The sequence below is a fragment of the Bos indicus x Bos taurus genome, chromosome 13 (assembly GCF_003369695.1).
Source record: "Bos indicus x Bos taurus breed Angus x Brahman F1 hybrid chromosome 13, Bos_hybrid_MaternalHap_v2.0, whole genome shotgun sequence".
NCBI lineage: Eukaryota > Metazoa > Chordata > Mammalia > Artiodactyla > Bovidae > Bos > Bos indicus x Bos taurus.
In genome coordinates, this window is record NC_040088.1 from 21647117 (window position 1) to 21668758 (window position 21642).

General features: G+C 44.8%; 1 protein-coding gene across 4 annotated transcripts in view; it reads right to left on the bottom strand.

Annotated features, from left to right (window-relative positions):
- Window positions 1-565: 565 nt before the first annotated feature.
- The window catches only part of KIF3B (kinesin family member 3B), a 40014-nt gene continuing 18937 nt past the window's right edge, over window positions 566-21642 (bottom strand). For 2 of the 4 annotated variants that reach the window (XM_027558828.1, XM_027558827.1), the window contains exons 4-11: window positions 17761-19217; window positions 13150-13251; window positions 12815-12937; window positions 12590-12708; window positions 7606-7719; window positions 6836-6941; window positions 4553-4731; window positions 1745-3990 (exon numbers count right to left, since the gene is read on the bottom strand). In XM_027558828.1, the coding sequence (XP_027414629.1) occupies window positions 3894-3990; window positions 4553-4731; window positions 6836-6941; window positions 7606-7719; window positions 12590-12708; window positions 12815-12937; window positions 13150-13251; window positions 17761-19152 (2232 nt within the window). In that variant the 5' untranslated portion in view covers window positions 19153-19217 and the 3' untranslated portion in view covers window positions 1745-3893. Of the gene's footprint in view, window positions 3991-4552; window positions 4732-6835; window positions 6942-7605; window positions 7720-12589; window positions 12709-12814; window positions 12938-13149; window positions 13252-17760; window positions 19218-21642 lie in introns of all 4 variants that reach the window. The other 2 variants (XM_027558826.1, XM_027558829.1) reach the window with 2 other exon arrangements.

Below are 21642 nucleotides of genomic sequence, written 5' to 3' on the forward strand. Positions count from 1 at the left end.
AGAGAGAAAAACTAAAATCCTCATAGTTGCACAGCTAGTAAGCATAGGCACAAGCAGGATTCAAGCCGAGCTCAGAGTCCAGGGTCTGAGCTCCTTCTATGGAGTCTCCACTCCTCACACAGGGTACATGACCCCCCCCTCCATCCTGGGGCGGGGGACACTCCAGCAGGCCTGAGCACATAAGAAACCATAAGACCAATGAGTTGCTCATTGCTAGTAATTTTTTCTTGATAGTAAATAACAAAATATTTTTGTTAAAAAATGTATATTCTGAAGTATATAATAAATGTAAAGGAACATTAAAAAACAAAACACAGAAATTAAAAGTAATTTCATGCCTGTCTTAGGAGCTTCCATGGAAAACCACAAAAAGCATTCTTTTGTCACTCTTTCATGTCCCTTTACCTTGCTGCTATATTTTTTAAATGCCAACATTCCAACTCAGTCTTCATGTTCCACTCCCACCCTCCTTCCACTAGAAACATTCAAATGTTTAAAAGAAATTGGCAGTGTGTCAGTCACCAGCATGTCATTCTCAGAAGCATCAGTCATTTATGAGGACACCTTTTTGGAGGTACAATAAATCTGATTTTTATTACACATCTTAGTTTAGAGTCACTTTTACATTCCTAGACAAAGAGATGATACAAATAAATATTGACTATAAAACTCAGAGCCCCAAGTATTGGCATATTCTTTGTCTCAAGGTAGCCAAAGAGAAGGTCAAGATCAACAGTAACTCCAAGGAGCCATAAAGCCCACTGCCTCCTGCCTGCCCAAGGATCACTCCTTTCATAAACAACCTCAGAAGCATTTCATTCAGGAAGTGAGGGCAGGGAGGAGCGGGGGCAGATTTCCAAACAGTGCAAGACAACAACCTTGCACGACAGACAGTAGCCAGGCCCGCTGTTTATCCAGGTCCTTCGAGCATTCTGATTATGGCTTTTAGAGTGTATTAGCAGCCCCATTTTCGTCCACTGATGGTGCTGAGATGGCCCAAGGTGGTGTTCACACCAAGCCTCAACCTCCAGTGGGAAATGTGAGGCTGGACTGATATCCCAAGTTGACAAAGAATGGACACTTCTCACAAACTTGGCAACGATTCTACATTCAGTGAAGGGGCACTTACAAGAGTCACACAGGAGAAGTAGAGCGTGGCCCACGCCGGAGCTGAGCAACTCTCTTGACGCCTGTGGTCGTGGAGATGCAGGTGGTGCCATTCAAGCAGCATGCAGGCATTCGATGGGGAGCCATCCAACGTTAGGGTGGAGTCTTAAGAAAGTGCTTCATGCCTATGATTTGTGGCCTTGAGTTCTGAATCCAGGGGCCTGGGAGACACGGGATTTGAAATCTGAAACCAGATGCATTCCTGCAGGCGGTTGCACGTTTGTCTCAAACTCCTTCTCTCAGATGAGCTTATTAGATCCTGGGGCCTTGCTGCCAGATATCATTAGTTGCTGCTGACATGAAGGTGCTCAGAGGGCTTGGAACATTCTAGCATGACTACAGACAATAAAAACCTGGTCCCTCAGTCATCTTGGTAGGTCTACACCTTTAGCTCAATTCAGAGCCCAAGGCAGCAGCTTCCTGGTGGCAGCAGGACACTCTCCTCTATTCGAATATTTATCAGATCCATTTTGAGAGAAGAAAAGCACCAGAGACTCAACCTCCAGCCAGGTGTTCTTCTTCTTCATTTCACAGACCACCAGATGAACACAGCTGAGTACAAGGCAGGCCTGTTTTCATGACCCTGCCTGTCAACTTGGCTTACTTCTTTTGCCTTCTTAGAAAAGTTCCATGGTCATTCAACCACCCATGGTCAGAACAGTCACCTTGAGACATCCGTATTCAGCTACAGGGTTATCTGCAATTTTTAATTCTCAGACTTCCTAGATGGAAATGTTCAGCCTACAGATCAGATTCAGGTCTGATTCTGTTCAGCTTCAAGGAAATGTAGTGCAAGAGACAGGTGTAACCAGCAGGTCACCATCTTAGGCTACCCACCCCATCATATAGTTCCTGTTCAAACAGGGACATTCTTAGTAAATAATAAAGAACAGAGTTTGATCCCGAGAAAGAAGAGAGATGCCTCCATCATGCTCCGCGAATTGCTGAAAAGGGCCCTGGGTTCAGAAAGAATGGTTACTAAACAGGAGATAAGCTGGTAGACGACCGATCTCCATTTGCAGGACGCTAAGACATTGCACTCGGTACCTCCTCTTTCCCGCAGGTTCTGATCCAGAAATGTGCCCTGGGAACTGAGCAGCTGAGTTAAAATATAACTCAAGGCCCACTGAGTCGCCACCTTCCCGAGGCACGGTGCCAGCAAGGTGCGCCGGTGTGGCCGACTAGGGACACATACTGTCCCCTCAGGCTTGGCTCATGGACTCAGACCCCCACGTGGGAGCTTCCAGCCTGGATTAGTCATTCAGCGGGCCTTTAATACAGACAAAGGCAACAACTGCACGTTAGTGTATTTCTAAAGTCGGGCAAGTTCTTGGTCTCTCTCTTACAGACACACACGACACATTCAAAGAACATAGGCACCACTGTGCTTGCACACCCACACACACTTATAAGTTTCTCATGGGGGGGAATGAGTAACATCCACCTAATGACCAACATAAAGCCAAATTCTGAATTTCAATAATACAGAGAACTAAAACTTACAAACCAAACCAGTATATGTAAACGGGAACTCCTAACTCCTCTGAACTATTCGATCACACGGCCATGCCTCGCTACTGCCCCGGGCTCTGCCTGGGGGGAGCCCCAGTTCTAGGATTCAGTGAGTCTTCTGCTGGAGGCAGGCAGGACTCCTCTGCCGCTCCAGCTGTCACATCTTCCTTTGCCACTGCACCGAGCCTCACGACACCATCTTGGCACCTACCTCGTCACCCCAATGCTCTCTATGCAAGGATGGAAAAAAACAGGGGATGCAGAAGTGCTTCTCTGTGTCTCGTGCCCCCAGCTCTGGTCCCATCAGAGAAGGCAGAGACAGCCTCTCTTTGCCCAAAATACAGGCCCACTGCAGAACATGGGCCCAGGCAGGTTCGCTCAGAGAAATGTGCATGGAAATAGATGGTGACCAATAAAGAGCAAAGTGACATGGCGTATGGACATGGCATCAACTTACAGATTCACGTCTTGGATAAGATGGTCATGGTTTTGAGGTTCTAAAGAAGCTGTTTCCCTAAACTCTCCAAGGAGGCAGAGGAAGTGTTATTTCTATTGCTTCTGACATGGAATCCTTCTGGAGCAGAAGTTGGCAGTTTCCTTGGAAAATATCTGCTCCTTCAGCAGATCCCAAAAGCAGATCCACTTCTTACTGAGGTGCATGGACCGTGCCCCTCAGAGGCTTAGCTCCAAATGAGATTTCTCATTTTCTACCTATAAGAACGAGCACCTGCTCAAGTTCTAGGACTTTCGCTTTTCAGACTCATTGCCACTTTATCCTGAGGCTCCAAAGAGTTGGTCTGCTGATGTGACTCCTGATTTTGCCCTATTGTTCAACAAGAAGGGAGCCCAGTATAAAGAACAGGCTAGAAAAGTAGAGGGGAGAGGATGGGACAGCAAGGAAAAGGAGAGGAGGTGGCAAGGGAGAAGGGAAGCAAGGTCACCGGTCACTCTCTTGCTTTCCACCCCAGCTATCACACTTTACCTTATCCAGGCAGTTCTGAGATGCTAATTAAAGGACAAGTCCTAGAGGAGCTGAGTGCCGTCTTACGACCAGCATGTTCAACCAGATTAAGTTGGTTCATCGGCGAAGAGGCCATTGCTTTTCCCCAGGGGAATGGTTCTGAGTTTGGGGTCAAGTCCTCTCTGCAGGTTTTTGCTTGTCTCTTCTCCCAGAAGGCAAGGCTGTTTGTAACCTGGGAGAGGGGGAAGTGGCTTTACTTTGGAACTAGCCCCCGAGGCTGTGGATAAAGCTGAGATGCGGGGGTTCCTGAGGAAGAAGAGGAGGAGCCCGACTTCCTTCCACTTTTAGGCCTGCAAGAGTCAAGCACATATGTCCATTACACATCCCATCGCTGTCTCTGATGCAGATAAGCCTCCCTTCCCATTAATGGCCATTATGTCTCAGAGTGGCCTTGCCTCATGGACTTTCAATTGTAAAACCACCAGAGACTGGCACAGCGTGACCCTCTCGGATAGCCAACATGACCCGACAATGGATGGATGACACCTCAGGGAGGGACTCTGATTCTCAGCAATTGTTCTTCCATTAAAATTACATCTTGACTGTCTTCTCCAAATTGGTAAGAAGGAAAAACAAAAAAACTAAGTATGCAGGTAAAATTCCTTCCATTTTTGGCTTTGCACTCAGTTATTTTCCTTAAACTTCTAATCCGGAATTTAATAAGACAGGATTTCTAATTGAGCACCAAATTAAGTGGCTGGTTATTTAAATTGAGGCTCAGAGCCTGGGCTGTGGATGCAGACAGACCGAGGTTAACTCGGGCTTTGCCACTTAGTTCTGTGATAAACAAGCACATTTGCTACCCTCTCCCCTCATCTGTCCTTGTTCAAACACGTCCCCAAAGCCACTCACCTGGCCTTGGTTTTCTTATGTGCAGTGCTTTCAAAGGATGACGCATCCACCTGTATCTCATCCTCATCCTGTAGAGCCGCATCCAATGCAGCCTGGACCTTGGGGGCGATGGCGGGGCCCTCGTAGTCTCTGGTGGTCCGACTGGGCATGTCCAGCTCCAGCAGCATGATGTTTTCTGCCTGCAGAAGCAGAGCCAAGACAGCTAGGATCGCGTCCAATCAGACAAAAGGACTTCAAACAATCTAAACCCAAGAACAGAACCTCGGATTGCTTGCTACTCAAAGCCTACCAAGGATGTGTTTAAAAAAAGCAATGTACTTTTATAACTTTTTTCCTGGTGCCATTTCAGATGACTTTTATTTTACTTTCTATGCTTTTCTCTATTTTCCTTTAAAAAACACAAAGAATGCGTATTGCACCCTAAGGGGAATAATCAAGAGAAAATAATAAATTAAGTACAACTTATTTATTGTAGACAGTATAAAAATACAAAAAGATATGCAAAAGAAAATCGTAGTCATCAATAATCTCCATACCTACAGCAGCTCTGATGAATTTTCTGGCTGTAGAGGGAAGGAGGCAGGTATGGGGCATATACGTAGTGTGTGCAGGGGGCAGTATATGTGCTTATTATCAGATTTTGAAAATCAGACCAGGCTCTGCCTCATAACTGGCCTTGTAGATAGATTCCGTCACTCGATATTCTGCGCTGGGCCTTTTCCTGGCCCCTAAACACCAAGCCGAGGGTGACGAGGGAAGAACACCCATGGCTCCACATCTTCCCCTCTAGCTCCTCCCACTCAGTGGAGTTCAAGCCCCAAGGCCCTGGCGGAGGCGTGAGGGAAACCAGCTGGGAGGTTAGGGGAGAGAATGGAGTGGCTCCGTTGATCAATTTTACGTATTGAGATACTGTACAACATGGCTCTCAATGGAGCAGGTCCATTGCTAAAAATCATCTGAAAGCCACTGCTTGAAATTCTATCTCTGGATCAAGGTAAGCCCCCTGGAAACCCATGTATTTGACTTGTTGGCTTTAAAATCATGTTTTTAGGCTGAAGACATGAAATAAACTGGCAAGATATGTACCCTCTGAAACTGCTAGAAAAACGCTTCTGAGGACTCTGACACATCCCTCATCTTCCACGACATAAAGCCACATCTGATAACCTCTTTTTTGCTTTTGTTTTCCTTATTCAGAATAACTCAGTGCCAGGAAGAACGGTAATTGAAGAGTTAACTAGTCCTAATCTGCCTTGCTCTGGCTGCCAAGGGAGACTCAAAAACATCTTAAAATTTTTAAGTGACAAGCTTTCATCATAAAAGTAATTCAGAGAATTCCCTGGTGGCTCAGTGGCTAGGACTTGGTGCTTTCACTGCTGTGGTCCAGGTGCCAACCCCGGTCGGGGAAACTAAGATCCCATAAGCCCTGCAGTGCAGCCTAAATAAATAAACATAGTAGAGGATCCCCATGGATGGTTATAAAAAATACAGATAAGCAAAAAGAAGAAAATTTTAAATGCATGTGCTTCCATTAACCAGCAATTACCAGTCCACATTTTGATTTACTTTGCACCCGCTTTTTAAATTCATATACGCGCTTTCAGGACCAATTGTTCTATAGCTGAACAATACCTGCATCTCCTGGCTCATCCACTTACCAGCTACCTGAACTTTTAAGCCACAGGACTGACCGCACAGAGTGAGTGAGAGGGCTCAATCAGACAGAGCAGCAAAGCGCCGAGTACAGTGCCTGGTGCATGGCCAGTGCTTATAGACAGAAGCCTGTCTGGTATTTTTACTGTAAAATATGCTTGGGTCATTAACTAGTTATCAACTATGTCACTTCAGATAACTACATGACTCACACGTATTCTGTTAAACGGAAGGACCGCAAGTTCTTTCACGAACCTCCATCTCCTGTCGTTAGACATCTTTCTTTCCCGTCTCCCCACAAGGCCATTCTGAAACTCACTATTAATATGTACTGGCCACACGGACTACAGTATGTTTGTGCTCTCTCCTTCCCTAGTCCTAATTTTCTAAATCTCATTCTCGTTTACCTTGTTATTTATGATTCATTAATCATACATATTACTTGTTATAATTGTTATTAACGTAGCTGTCCTCAGGTCCCTCTTAAAAGTGTCAGGATACAAACTGTGACTTTGCAGACGGGTCAAAGCGTTTACATAAATTTAACTCATGTTTCTCTAACATGAGTACAATCAAAGCGTTTACATAAATTAAACTCATGTTTCTCTAACATGAGTACAATCTTCTCACCCTGTATCGAACGTCTGGACGAACCATCATGGACATTCTTGCGTGTTGGCTCAACGGTCTCCTGTATCCCACGGCTGAGACTGGCCGTTTCATCATCTGCTGGTTCCTGGAAATGGACTGTGTGCTCAAGACCCAGGCCAGAGTGTGTCCCACAGTCCCAGGATTGGGACTGTGGAACTAGCACTCAGAAAATTCTGAGCCTCCTTTAGGTAGAACCTGAAATGGGAAACTCCCTGGACTGAGGGCTGACATGTAAATGGGGCGGGAGCTGCTTATATTTTCTGCTTGAATTGCTTTCTGATTCACGTGTGAGCATCATGCATCTTTCAAGCTGGAGGGGCTCTGAGTCATCATCCAGTTCTTAGATAGCAGGCATGAAGCTGAGCTGTCCACACTCCCCACTCCCACATCCTTGGCAGACTTCTCTCATCTTTCTAGCAGGATCCAGACAGAGACTGAGAATCCTCCACACAGTCAGACTGACAGATAACACCTATGTACTGCCCCTCCCTTGGCCTGGCACACTTCACTGGACATCTGGGGAAGCTGAAAGGCCATAAGTTCACTATGATAATGTTTCCCAATTCCTAATACCACACTCGTCAGCAAACGTTTACCTCACGAACTTACAGCAGCCACAAAGTCACAGCTGCAATTGGTTCCAAGTTTAAAGGAATCAGACTGCATTTTACCATTCTCCTCTGGCCAAGTCCAGCTTATCAACATTCTAGCCCACCCCATTCCCACATTACAAGTCAATAGTGACTTACTCCAGTCTGGTTATAGGATGTAATTTCCAATGATCTTCCTCTTCATCGAAGAAGGATCTATTCATAATTTTACTTTTTTCTTCCAGAGGAATGAAGTTTTCTATAATAAGATGCCTGTAAGAGCACACATACACAGGCGAATAGATGGAAAAAGAACAAGAATGGAGTGCTGGCTATCTGGTCCCACATGAAGCAAGTAATAGGTAAGGGCCAAGTCACTCAACCAACACCTACTGAGCAGGTACAACGGGACTACCATCATACTAGGAGCTGGGGTACAGTCATGAATGACACTGGCCCCTGCTTGAGACAGAGAAACACTCCTAGGCATGCTGACAGGTCTATCGTAGGAATGGAGAAGGCAACGGCAACCCACTCCAGTACTTTTACCTGGAAAATCCCATGGACGGAGGAGCCTGGTAGGCTGCAGTCCATGGGGTCGCTAAGAGTCGAACACGACTGAGTGGCTTCACTTTCACTTTTCACTTTCATGCACTGGAGAAGGAAATGGCAACCCACTCCACTGTTCTTACCTGGAGAATCCCAGGGACGGGGAAGCCTGGTGGGCTGCCATCTATGGGGTCGCACAGAGTCGGACACGACTAAAGCAACTTAGCAGCAGCTATCGTAGGAATATGGAAAGGCCATTTATCCCCAAGGAGTAGCAGCTTGAGGAGGTGGAAGGACTAAAGAGGAATGGAGGGACTTTCCTGGTGGTCCAGTGGCTAAGACTCCACACTTCCAATTTGAGGGGCCTGGATTTGATGTCAGGGAACTAAGATCCCACAGTTTTTGAGGCCAATAAATAAATAATTTTTAAAAATAAAGAGGAAGGCAATGTCTGGGCTATGCTGCAGTGAACTTGTGCTAAGTACTTGGGGGAGGGCCACTGGTACTGCTAAACCTGCTCCTTAATTTCCAAAATGCTGAAAACAGATTACAGTTTCAAATGCCTTCCTCCAATCCTATGGACTGTTGCCCAAGGTGGAAAACTCCACATTCTAATCACCAGAACAAAGAGGAGAACAAGATGCATTTCAGCCCCTTAGACCCCTGCGAATGAAGACCATTCCTGAGAAGAGTCTCTGCCTGAGAAGCACCCGGAGAACACGGCAGACAATGAAACTGGAACCCGCTGAGCTGTGTCTCTCCATGGTGATGACTTTTTTCCTGCCCTTCTCTGAGTGCACTCCTTCCAGACCTCAGGACAGAACAATGTCAACAGGGTGTGAACATGGGAGAGACAGAGAACAAACACCACAGAGGTCGAGGGGACCATGAGAAACAGGCTGGCTTGCTGTTTATTCAGCAGATACGAAGAAGAGACAGAACAATGAAAATTACTTCCTTAAAAAAAATAATTTGAAGAGATGACATTTTGTCTTTGACTATTTAAGAAATGATTTTTCATATATTTGGGGTTCTTTTTTTGTGTGATTTTAAAGATCTCATTTATACATTAGAAAATGTGAGACTTCCCTGGTGGTGAAGTGGTTAACTCTCTGACCTCCCAAGGCAGGGGGTGCAGGTTCGATCACTGGTCAGGGAACTAAGAACCTACGTTCTATGCAGGGCGAAAAAAACAATTTTTTTTTAAAGAAAAGAAAATGTGAGAAACAATTACACACAATTTCAGTACTCAGAAGTAGATATTTTGACATATTTTGTTCTGACCTTTTTTCTAGGTGTACATGCCTATATTTAATTTTAAGGGCTCCTTCCCAAATTTACAACTTAATCATTAAAAGAATCTCTTTGAAAAGTTCTTTTTTAAAAAAATTTATCTATTTATTTTTGGCTGCACTGAGTCTTTGTTGCTGCAGTTGTGCTTCGTTGCTGAGTTGTGTCCGACTCTGTGACCCCACAGACTGTAGCCCACCAGGCTCCTCTGTCCACAAGATTTCCCAAGTGAGAATACTGGAGTGGACTGCCATTTCCTTCTCAATGAAAGTTCCTCTTTAAAGAAAACTTTGAGCAAATGAAGTGGAAGAACTGGTATTAAAAAAAATTTTTTAACCCCTAATGAAATAATGGAGTTACACAAAGATCATTGTTGGCTGAAACCATCAGCTCAATGGTTCTCAAGCCAGGCTGCACATTAATATCACTTACAATATCTTAGTCAGACCTCGTGAGAGATCAGTGATTCTCAAAGTGTGCTCAAAAACCAGCAGAAACAACAGCTGGTACTTGTGAATGCAAATGCTCAGGCCCCACCCCAGATGTACTGAATCAGATTCTCTGGATGTGGGGCCCAGCGATCTACATTTAACAAGCCCTTCAGATGAACTGGTTGGTACCTGCTGAAAGTTTAAGGACCACTACCTAGACGAGTGAAATCAGAATCTCTTGGGTAGGACCCAAGTGTCACTATTTTAAAAAACTCCTCCGATGATTTATGTGTGTAATCAAGGTTAAGAACCAGTCCTTCAGAGTTCACCTTCAGTTAAAGGAAGGTAAAGAAGACAGAGACACAAGCTAAATGACACCATGAAGAAGAAGCAGACTGACAAATCCAGAATGTGGTATATTTCTCTAGGCTAACTGCCCCAGCCTTTTCAACAATACAGTTATGAAAAAAAGTTTCTAAAAAGGAAAGGGGTTGCTCCAGATTAAAATAAGCATAACAGACATAATAACTAAATGTAATATATAGTCCTTATGTCGATTTTAATACAAATAAACCAAGAAAATCCAAATATGGGTAGGGTATGAGAGAATACTAAGAAACTATGTTAATTTTGTTAGGTGAAAATATATCATTACATCCACAAAAATCAATTTTAATTCTGACACAGTAGCTTCAGAATAAACATTCCAGTAGCTTCAGAATAAACATTCTGAAAATAAAATTAAGAAAACAATTCCTTATATGATAGCATCAAAAAAATAAAATACTTAGGTATAAATTTAACAAAAGAAGTGCAAAGACTATGCAATGAAAAATACAAACATTTATGACAGAAATTAAAGAAGATTTAAATAAATGGAAAGACATCCATCATGTTCATGGATCAGCATACTTAATACTGTTAAGATAACAATACTCTCCAAATTGATCTATAGAGTCAACACAATTCCGATCAAGATCTCAACTGTTTTTTGTTTTTTTTTTTTTTGCAGAAATTGAGAAGCTGATCTTAAAGTTTATATGGAAATGCACGAGACCCTGAATAGCCAAAAGAATCTTGAAAAAGAACAAAATATTAGAGCACTCATTTTCTCATTTCAAAACTTACTACAAAGCTACAGTAAATAATGACAGTGTGGTACTGGCATAATGACAGACATACAGTTCAACAGAATAACAGTGCAGAGGGTACAGAAATACACCTTTACAACTATGGTCAACTGATTTTCAACAAGGATGCAAAGACAAAGAGAGAAGACACTTTTCAACAACAGGTGCTGGGACAAGTGAATGTCCACATGCAAAAGAACGCATTTGGAACCATACTTCAGACCATAGAAGAAATTAACTCTAAATGGATCATAGACTAAATGTTAAGACCTAAATCCGTAAGACTCTTGGATAACCTAAGAGAACTAAAAATGTTAAGTCCACAATTAAACTTGGACACAAATGTTCATAGCAGCATTATTAACTATAGCTGAAAAGCAGAAACAACCCAAATGTCTATCAACTGATGAATGGATAAATAAAATGTGGAATATTCATATAATATGGGTCAGCTCTAAAAAATGAAGTGCTAACATGCTGCAACATGGATAACTCCTGAAAACATGTTAATTGAAAGAAACCAGTCACAAAAGACCACATAATTCCATGTATATGAAAGGTCCAGAATAATAGGTTAATTTACAGAGTCAGAAAGTAGATCAGTTATTTATAAGGCTGGGGAAGGAGATAATAAGGAGTGACCAACACTTGGTACACGTTTTCTGTGGGTGAGGGCACACACAAATGTTCTAAAATTAGACTGTAGTGTTGACTTTACAGTGAAGTAAACATATATACATATTTAAATGACTTGTAGGGGAGTTCCCTGGTCACCTAATGGTTAGGATTCCGGGCTTTCACTGCTGTGGCCCAGGTTCAATCCTTGGTGAGGGAACAGATTCCCCAAGCTGTGCAGCCAAAAAAAAATTTGACTTGTATCTTGTATACTTTAAATAAGTGAATTGTATTGTATGTGAATTATATCTCAATAAAGATGTTCTTTAAAAAAACAAAAACAACACTATGTACATATGTAAGTATGTAGGAATGAGGTAACATGATGTAAGATTTGCTTTAAAATATTTTTATGAGGGTTAAGATCAGTGCTTTCACTGAAGGAGGCATGGGTTCAAGTCCTGGTGGGAGAAATAAGATTCTGCATGCTACATGGTGCAGCCCACCCCCCTAAAAAAACACAAACAAACAAAAAAACCAAAAGCAACCAAACTATGAAAGATGGAGGACAAAAGACTGTTTATCATGGCATCTTGGGCTTTCCTGGTAGCTCAGCAGTAAAGAATCCACCTGCAATGCAGGAGACTTGGGTTCGATCCCTGGGTCAGGAAGATCCCCTGGAGAAAGAAATGGCAACCCACTCCAGTATTCCTGCCTTCCTGCCTGGGAAATCCCATGGACAGAGGAGCCTGGCAGGCTATAGTTCATGGGATCATAAGAGTCAGACATGACTTAGCAATTAAACCACCACCACTGCTGGGCAATGGATATTTGGGTGTTCCTTATACAATTCAGAAAATTCTAATTAATAAAAGATTCCCTTTCATCAATAGATAATGGCTTCAGGAAGGCAGAGTGGGAGGAACTTGGAGATCATCTGGTGAAGATATTCAGTTAACAGATGGGATGCAGAGACAGAAACTAACTTTCTTAGGAATAAACAGAAGACAGACAAGGTGGAGAGAGATGGAGAGAAGTGGGCAGGGGCCCTGTCTTCTGAGGGGTTTCTTACTTAACAAACAACAACGCAGCAAGTGGCTGGGGTGCCCCGGAAGGCCCAAGACTTACTTGAGTTTCAGCTCCCTGGTGAGCTCATTCTGGGTCTGCTCCAGCTCCTGTCGCTCCTTGATGTGCTCTTCTTGGAGGTCATGGATCTCTGCCTTGACTGCCTGAAGCTTAGAGAAGAGCTGGAAACAACAGGAGAGGCGGCTGAGCCGGGCGGCCCTCTAGACAACAGAGTTCACTCTCTGCCCCACACCCAAGGAGCCTCTGCCTGCCTCATTCCTTTCCTACCTTTTTGAGTTTCTTGGTCTTGATGTCCACCTCTTGCTGCAATGAGCTGTATGTCTCCTTCAGTTCCAAGGTCTCCTCGTCTCGGCTTTCCATCTGCTGCTGGATTTCTCTTTCTCGACGTTTCTGAGCAATGTCACAAAATTGATCAGCGTGCCTACAGACAACGTCTATTTAAGAATATGGGGCTGGGTGCTCTAGATCAGTCTCCCACCAGGAAGGGGCTGACACATGTCCTTTCCATCACTTTTGAAGAGTCTAACAGAAAAGATATTTGCTCTGTAACATTAACGCACCCCACCCCACTCCATTCTCTCCCAAAAGGAATGACAAGTTACCTGTTCTGCAATTTCTTGCCGTTTCTGCTCCAGGATTTTCTGCTGTTCATTTGTATGATCTACTATATTTTTTCCTCCAACGAGCAGCTTACTCTCCATGGCCTTTGTGAGAAAAGAGCAGAATCTATGTCGTGAGTGGTCTCACTCAGAACATAGCTCCTCACAGGGAAGCCTGTGAGGAAAGACAAAGAGCTCCGGATGGAGCCAAAGTGGGTAAATTCTTAGGGAAAATATACTGTGCTCAGCTGGGCCCTTCCCATCACTTGGGTGGAGCTTTGGCGGCTTCACTGCTACTGCTGCTGCTAAGTCACTTCAGTCGTGTCCGACTCTGTGTGACCCCATAGACGGCAGCCCACCAGGCTCCCCCGTCCCTGGGATTCTCCAGGCAAGAATACTGGAGTGGATTGCCATTTCCTTCTCCAATGCATGAAAGTGAAAAGTCAAAGTAAAGTCGCTCAGTCGTGTCCGACTCTTAGCGACCCCATGGACTGCAGCCTACCAGGCTCCTCTGTCTATGGGATTCTCCAGGCAAGAGTACTGGAGTGGGGTGCCATTGCCTTCTCTGTGGTGGCTTCACTAGGGCTTTATAATGGAAATACTGAAGACACAGCTTCCCTAGACATACATGAATTTCAGCTTGATATTTTAAAGAAAATTTTTGGTTTGTTTGTATGAAGTAGTGACCTCAGTTAGAACCTATTAAGCACCTCCTACATACTAGGTACTGAGGATGCCACTATGAATATGAGTCAAAAGCTGAGAGTCCACAGAGGGCCATAAGTAAGCAGGTTCTTATCAGATGGAGTCAGATCTTATCATGAGGAAAGGACAGAGTAATACTAGGAGAGGCACACGGGAAGGAGGGAATTCAGGCTCTTCCCAAAGGCAGTCAGGGAAAAACCTTCCTGTCTCAAGGGACAGCTACAAGAGTGCTAAAGTAAAAATAGGAAACAGCTAAGGAAAAAAAATTGTTTTCAGAGGGTAGGGTAGAGAGTGGTGATACATGAAGTTGGCAAAGCAATCAGGGGGTAGTTCAAAAACCTCCAAGTCTCGTTTGGGAGACTAAGCTTGACCCTGAGAACTGCAGGAACCACTGACGTCTCCTTTGAGCATTAAGATACATAACCAGATCTGTGTTTTAGAAACAAAACTCCCCTGCAACAGGAAGAATAACTGGAAAAGGGCAGGCTGGGTGGAGTGAGGGCAGACAGGAGGCTGTTTTAAGGTTTCAGGCCTGAGCTGGGGCAGGAGAGGCTGGGAGAGCAAGGTGGATGGGTCCGAGAGAGGCAGGATTCAGAGACCGAGGGAGAGCGAGTAGCAGCTGGCAATGATAACTCCCAGGGAGGAGTCTGGCTGGACTGAGTAAAGGCAGGCCGAAGCAGGCTCTGCGTGGCCCTGGGCATCTCCGTGGAAACACCCAGCAGGCAGAGGCCATCAGCTGGGATGTTAGCAGACAGCTCTGGGCTAACCATACAGACTGAAAACTCAGCATTTAGATGAGGGCTGAAGCCAGGGGAATGATTTGCGCCTGAGAAGCATGGACTCAGAAAACTCCGTAACCTTGCTTTAAAGAAACATCTACCCCTGCTGTCACGTTTCAGCCCCTGAGACTTTTCTCTTCTTTCAAAACGAAAAGGCTGGACTGATTAGTAATCACCACCCCCAACATACTCCCAGCTCTAAAATTCTTTTGTCCTATGACTGTATATCACCCAGGGATTGAGAAAGACAGATGTCATGTCATTCTCCCAAAAATAAAACATGTAAGAGGTCCAGTGACCTGAGGTGATGCTGAGTCTGGCCACACTCGGCTTCTGAGAGTTGCCCGACTACGCCAGGTTGTTTAGAGTCTAGGTGCTCCTGGGCTTGAATAAAAGCCGTGATCTTTAAAAATACCACATGCAGATCAAACACAAGCATACCCAGTTGCACAGTGCAGGAGTCAGGAAGGGTCAAGTGACGTAACAGAACCCCAGAGTAAGCCCCCCGAACACAGTTACTTCCTGATTGTGCTGTATGTGACTCCATTTTCACACCAGGTCTTCAGAGTCCTACAAACGATCCCTACCTCTGAAGTCAAACAGGACCCAGCTCTGTGAAAGGGCTACTATGATGCCACAGATAAAGTACAGCTTCACATGGTGGGGGAAGGGGAGGCAGGAAAGAGATCACTGTCATTTTTTAAAAAATTAATAAACATAGACACATTTTAGAGTAGAAATCAAAGTCTGCATAAACACTACAAGACAGAACCCAACGCTTCAAAGGAATTCTGGCGTGTTGTCAAGCAGTGGTCATCCTCGGTTTTCCACAGCCAGCGCTCTGCTCTCCTCTGCCAGGAAAGCCCTTTGGCGGCTCTGAGTCCAGGCACTCAAGGGAATTGGTGCCAGAAAGAACAGGCAACACATGGGCACCTCCACACTCTAGAATTCTACTCAGACACTGGCATACAGGGCCTGACTGCAAGGGAGCACCCAGGGGGTGATCTTGCCTAATCAGGCACCCTGCATAGGAAAACCACAAGCAGACGCCATTGTTTATCTACCAGACAGACAAAAATTCAAGCCTGCTAATCACAAGTGTTGGTAAGAATGGGGAACAACCTGGACTCACACCCCCCTGGTAGAAGCATCAACACACATGACCACGTGAGAAAGCTATGTGTTGCTGTCTGGTGAAGTTGAAGCTATACACACCCTAAGACCTGATGGTGTCAAGCAAGAAACTCTCACCCACACAAGTTCTCCTCAAGGACAAGGAATTCAGGGCAAGAAAACTAAAACAACCCACACTATCAGGAGAATGGAATGCCACGGAAGTCTCAGAGCAGTATGAATGAATCACAGTTCCAGGCATCAAAATGGATAAATTTCACTAACGTAACATTTAGCAAATAAAAGTAGATCACAGCAGTGGGATTCAATTGATATGAAAGTTAAAAATTATGTGAAACTAAAAAGACCTTTATGCAGAGGACATCATGAGAAACGCTGGACTGGAAGAAGCACTAGCTGGAATCAAGATTGCCAGGAGAAATATCAGTAACCTCAGATATGCAGATGACACCACCCTTATGGCAGAAAGTGAAGAGGAACTCAAAAGCCTCTTGATGAAAGTGAAAGAGGAGAGTGAAAAAGTTGGCTTAAAACTCAACATTCAGAAAACTAAGATCATGGCATCTGGTCCCATCACTTCATGGCAAATAGATGGGGAAACAGTGGAAACAGTGTCAGACTTTATTTTGGGGGGCTCCAAAATCACAGCAGATGGTGATTGCAGCCATGAAATTAGAAGACGCTTACTCCTTGGAAGGAAAGTTATGACCCACCTAGATAGCATATTCAAAAGCAGAGACATTACTTTGCCAACAAAGGTCCATCTAGTCAAGGCTATGGTTTTTCCAGTGGTCATGTACGGATGTGAGAGTTGGACTGTGAAGAAAGCTGAGTGCTGAAGAATTGATGCTTTTGAACTGTGGTGCTGGAGAAGACTCTTGAGAGTCCCTTGGACTGCAAGGAGATCCAACCAGTCCATCCTAAAGGAGATCAGTCCTGGGTGTTCTTTGGAAGGACTGATGCTAAAGCTGAAACTCCAATACTTTGGCCACCTTGTGCGAAGAGTTGACTCATTGGAAAAGACTCTGATGCTGGGAGGGGTTGGGGGCAGGAGGAGAAGGGGACGACAGAGGATGAGATGGCTGGATGGCATCACCGACTCGATGGACGTGAGTCTGGGTGAACTCCGGGAGTTGGTGATGGACAGGGAGGCCTGGCGTGCTGGGATTCATGGGGTCGCAAAGAGTTGGACACGACTGAGCAACTGAACTGAACTGAACTGAACTGAACAGGTGGTTTAGTGGGTAAAGAATCTGCCTGCAATTCAGGAGACGCAGGAGATGCGGGTTCAATCCCTGGGTCAGGAAGATCCCATGGAGGAAGGCACAGCAACCCACTCCAGTATTCTTGCCTGGAGAATCCCATGGACAGAGGAGCCAGGCGGGCTACAGTCCATAAGATAACACAGAGTAGGACATGACTGAAGCGACTGAGCATGCACAAAATGATCTCTTATGTAGAGATGCATATATACACATATATACACATTTGGGTAAACTATAAAGAAAAGCAAAGAAAGAATAAACACCAAATCCACGGTAACGGTTACCTCTGGGGAGGTGGGGGCACAAGAGTTTGTGAAGATACAGATGCTATTCTGTTTCTTATACTGGGGAAGGGAGAGGGGCACATGGATATTACCGTCAAAGATTCTCCAGGCAAGAATACTGGAGTGGGTTGCCATGCCCTCCTCCAGGGGATCTTCCCAACCCAGGGATTGAACCCAAGTCTCCTGCTTTGCAGGTGGATTCTTTACCGTCTGAGCCACCAGGTAAACCCATGAAAAGTAGAGTGGGTAGCCTATCCCTTCTCCAGGGGATCTTCCTGACCCAGGAATCAAACCGGGGTCTCCTATATTGCAGGCAGATTCTTTACCACCTGAGCTACTAAGGAAGCCCTTGGGCACTGAATATCAACATCATTCCTCATATCATTTTTTTGACAAAACAAAAAAATTAGAATGAAAAAAGAACAGGCCTAAGGCAGGGTACAGTACCTTGATTTTGGCCCCAAGCACCTCAGCAGCATCCTTCTCCCGCCGCAGATCCTCCATCTTTTTCTCCTTCTCCTTCAGCAGCCTCTTCTTTTCCTCTGCAACCAAGCTGTGGTCCTCAACAATGGCCCGCTTCTCGATCTCCAGTTTCTCTTGCTGTTCCCGCCAATAATCATCCTTGTCATCCCCTTCCTCCTCCCCCTCTTCTCCCTCCTCCTCCTCCTCTTCCCCACCCCCAACCCCCCTCCGCTTCTCTCGCCTCTTCCTTCTACCAATGGACCGTTTCTCTAACTGGGCCTTGAGCCGAGCAATCTCTTCCTGGAATTCTCGAAGAAGGGCGTCCTTAGGGTCCTCGTTGACCCTTGGCTTGTTCTTAATGTTTTTGGCACGGTTGGCATACCTTAGAGTGGTTAGGGTCTCTTCTACATTGTAAGAGGCGGGCCCCACATTGGCCACCATCACAGTTTTAGCATTGCCACCAAGAGAATCCTGAAGGAGCCTGGTAAGCTTGGAGTCCCGATACGGAATATGAGTGCTTTTTCCATCCACCAGGGCAGAAATGACATTACCCAAGGCCGAGAGGGACAGGTTGATCTTGGTTGCTTCCTTCAACCTTTCCCCTTGCGCACCGGTCTTGGCCTGCCGTTCACTGCCAGCAAGATCTACAAGGTTCAGCTTCCCTACCCGGATGTGGTTTTCACCGTCGAGGCCCACCTCACTGCATTCGATGGTGATGACAAAAATTGCATGTGAACGGGAACTGTGCTCATTCATGTTGGTGGCCCCAACAGAACGGTTCTGGTTCCCCACGTTCATCACATGCTCTATTTCCTTCACGCTCTTGGTAACGAAGGAAGACAGGTCTTTCACGTACACCCCGGTGTCAGGCCTCTCTTTCAGCTCGAGCCTTTTGGTCTGATCTTTGGAGAGCAGGTCTCGGATCTCCTCCTGGTAGATCTCCAAGTAAGAAGCCCTGACCAAGTACTGTTGATTCTGGGATCGAGAGATATGGGTGAAGATGTGATCAAACGAGTTAGGGATGACCCCTCTTTTTTCAGGGTCACCCCGGACTCCTTCCATTGTGTAGGTTTTCCCAGTCCCCGTCTGTCCATAGGCAAAAATTGTCCCATTGAAACCCTGAAGGACGGAGTCCACCAGTGGTCGAAAGGTCTCATCATAGAGTTCAAACTGTTTGGCGTTCCAGTCGTAGACGGCATCAAAAGTGAAGGTCTTGGGCATTTCATGCGCCACTCCCTTGGGGTTCTTGACAGACACCTGCCCTAGCTTCACGTCCACATCCACCACCTTGTCGTATGAAGCAGCCTTTTCCTTGCCATTCATGGGCCTACAGCGAACCACCACCCGGACTGATTCTGAGCTTTTCAGCTTTGACATGATGACCTCTGACCAGGTCACTCTTAAGGGCTATGAATCCAAAAATATCTCAGGATGCTAGGGTCCTAGGGGAAAGGAAAGAAAAAAAGTTAAACACAGACAGTACAGTTGTCACTGGGGGCTGATTACACACCTAGGTCACCTCCATCTAGCCAACCTTCTGACAGCCATACTTAGTAACTACTACAAATGGCTATTTCCTGATGGGATCTTAACCAGTTGCAGAGGGAAAAATAAAAACCCTACTCCATCAACAGTGTTAACTAGCTTGTCCACTCTTCAATGTATATTTTATCCTATACTACAGGTTGAGGTGGCTGGAAGCTTTATAAAAGCCCAAGTAACCTTATATGCTATGGAACTACCATAACCTCTGCATAGAGCCACTTGGAACTATCTATCTAAATTTAAAATGCAAAGCCCCTTTGATCTAGCAGTTGTATTTCTAAGAATTTATCCTACAGATAGAAGGATATCTGTTGTGGCATCATCTGTGGTAGCAATAGATTGTGGACAACCCCAATTCCCATCAAGAGGGGGTGAGGAAATAAATTTAATATATACTGTGGAATCCTGTGCAGTTGCTAAGAAGAATGTGTTAATCTAAACATAATCCTAAACCAAGACATGCTGTTAAGTGAAAAACCTGGACGAGGAACAGCGTCTATAGCACAGTGTACATACGTGTGCTACAGTATTAGAAGCATACGTGTCAAAGTGTAACAGCGGCAACCTCGGGAGGGGAACTACGGGCCAGAGGACACTCAGAGATCGAGAGAAAGAAAAAAAGCATTTTTCACTATACACTCATTAGCACTGTTTGAATTTCCTATCTTGTACTAATAATACTTTTCCATTCTAAAATCAACTGTGGCTTGTGCAAAATGTGTTCAAATAAACAAGGATGTGGGGTAATGCATCACATAGAAAGCACTTATCCAGTCAATAAATTTTTAAAAATTTGAATGCAAATAAGAAAATAGATTAAGAAATTTTTAAGTAAAAACAAAAAAGAACTTCATTTGGTGCTAAAAACTCATGGAGCAGAAGAAAGGATGATTAGATGGGTTCTCTGGGAAGGGGTAGGGAGCAAGCAAATTAGAGCAAAGAGATACATATGATGATGTTAAACTCCCCAAAACCTCAAACCAAGGGTTTTTAAAAAAACATAATTCTGACTTCCCTGGTGGCACAATGGATAAGAGTCTGCTGCCAATGCAGGGGACACGGGTTTGATCTCTGGTCTGGGAAGATTCCACATGCCACAGAGCAACAAACTACGGAGCCCAAGCCCTAGGGCCTGAGAGCCGCAACCGCTGAGCCCTGTGCGCTGCAACTAGCGAAGTCCACGTGCCCAGAGCCTGTGCTCCACAAGAGATGCCACCATCATGAGACGCCTGTGCTCGCAGGGGCCTGAGAGCCGCAACCGCTGAGCTCTGTGCGCTGCAACTAGCGAAGTCCACATGCCCAGAGCCTGTGCTCCACAAGAGATGCCACCATCGTGAGAAGCCTGCGCTCGTAGCAGGTGGAGAAGGCCCTCGTAGCAACCAAGACCCAGCACAGCCAAAAATAAGTAAACAGACAAATAAAATTATTTTTAAAGCAAAAATTATTTTAAAATATATATATTTTTTAAATTAAAAACAAACAGGTAATTCACATGATTCTTGATTCAGAAGGTCCTTTGCTGACAGATCCCTCTCCCTTACCTGTTCTCCAGGCAACCACTTCCTTGCTTACAAGGCACGTATTATTAGATTTTTAACCTTCCTGAATAAGTTTATGCATAGCAAGCTCTATGTATTAATGCACACTTATCCTCTCCTTTTTTACACAAGCATAGTATGTAATACCAGAGAAGGCAATGGCACCCCACTCCAGTACTCTTGCCTGGAAAATCCCATGGACGGAGGAGCCTGATAGGCTGCAGTCCATGGGGTCGCAAAGAGTCGGACACGACTGAGCGACTTCACTTTCATGCACTGGAGAAGGAAATGGCGGCCCACTCCAGTGTTCTTGCCTGGAGAATCCCAGGGACGGGGGAGCCTGGTGGGCTTGCCGTCTATGGGGTCGCACAGTGTCAGACACGACTGAAGTGACTTAGCAGCAGCAGCAGCAGTATGTAATACACAATACGCAGTGTCCTGCAGATTGCTTTTTTTTTACTTAACAACCTATCTTGGAGTTTGTTCCCCTCAGTAAATGCAGAGCTGCCTTGTTCTTTATGACAGCAGTAAAACATCCCTCTGTATGGAGGCATTGTAATTTATTTAACCACTACCCTAGCACTTAAGCTGTTTCTGATAGTTTACTATGAAAAACCTAGAACCACATCCTTTCATGTATGGGAAAAAAAATCTATCTGGATCACAGGATATATGCATTTGTAATTTTGATAGATACTTAGAACATGAATTACAGTACTCATTAAGTTGTGAGACTGACCTATTCCTTGCCCATAAAAGGTGGAAAAATGTGAAGCCATGATAA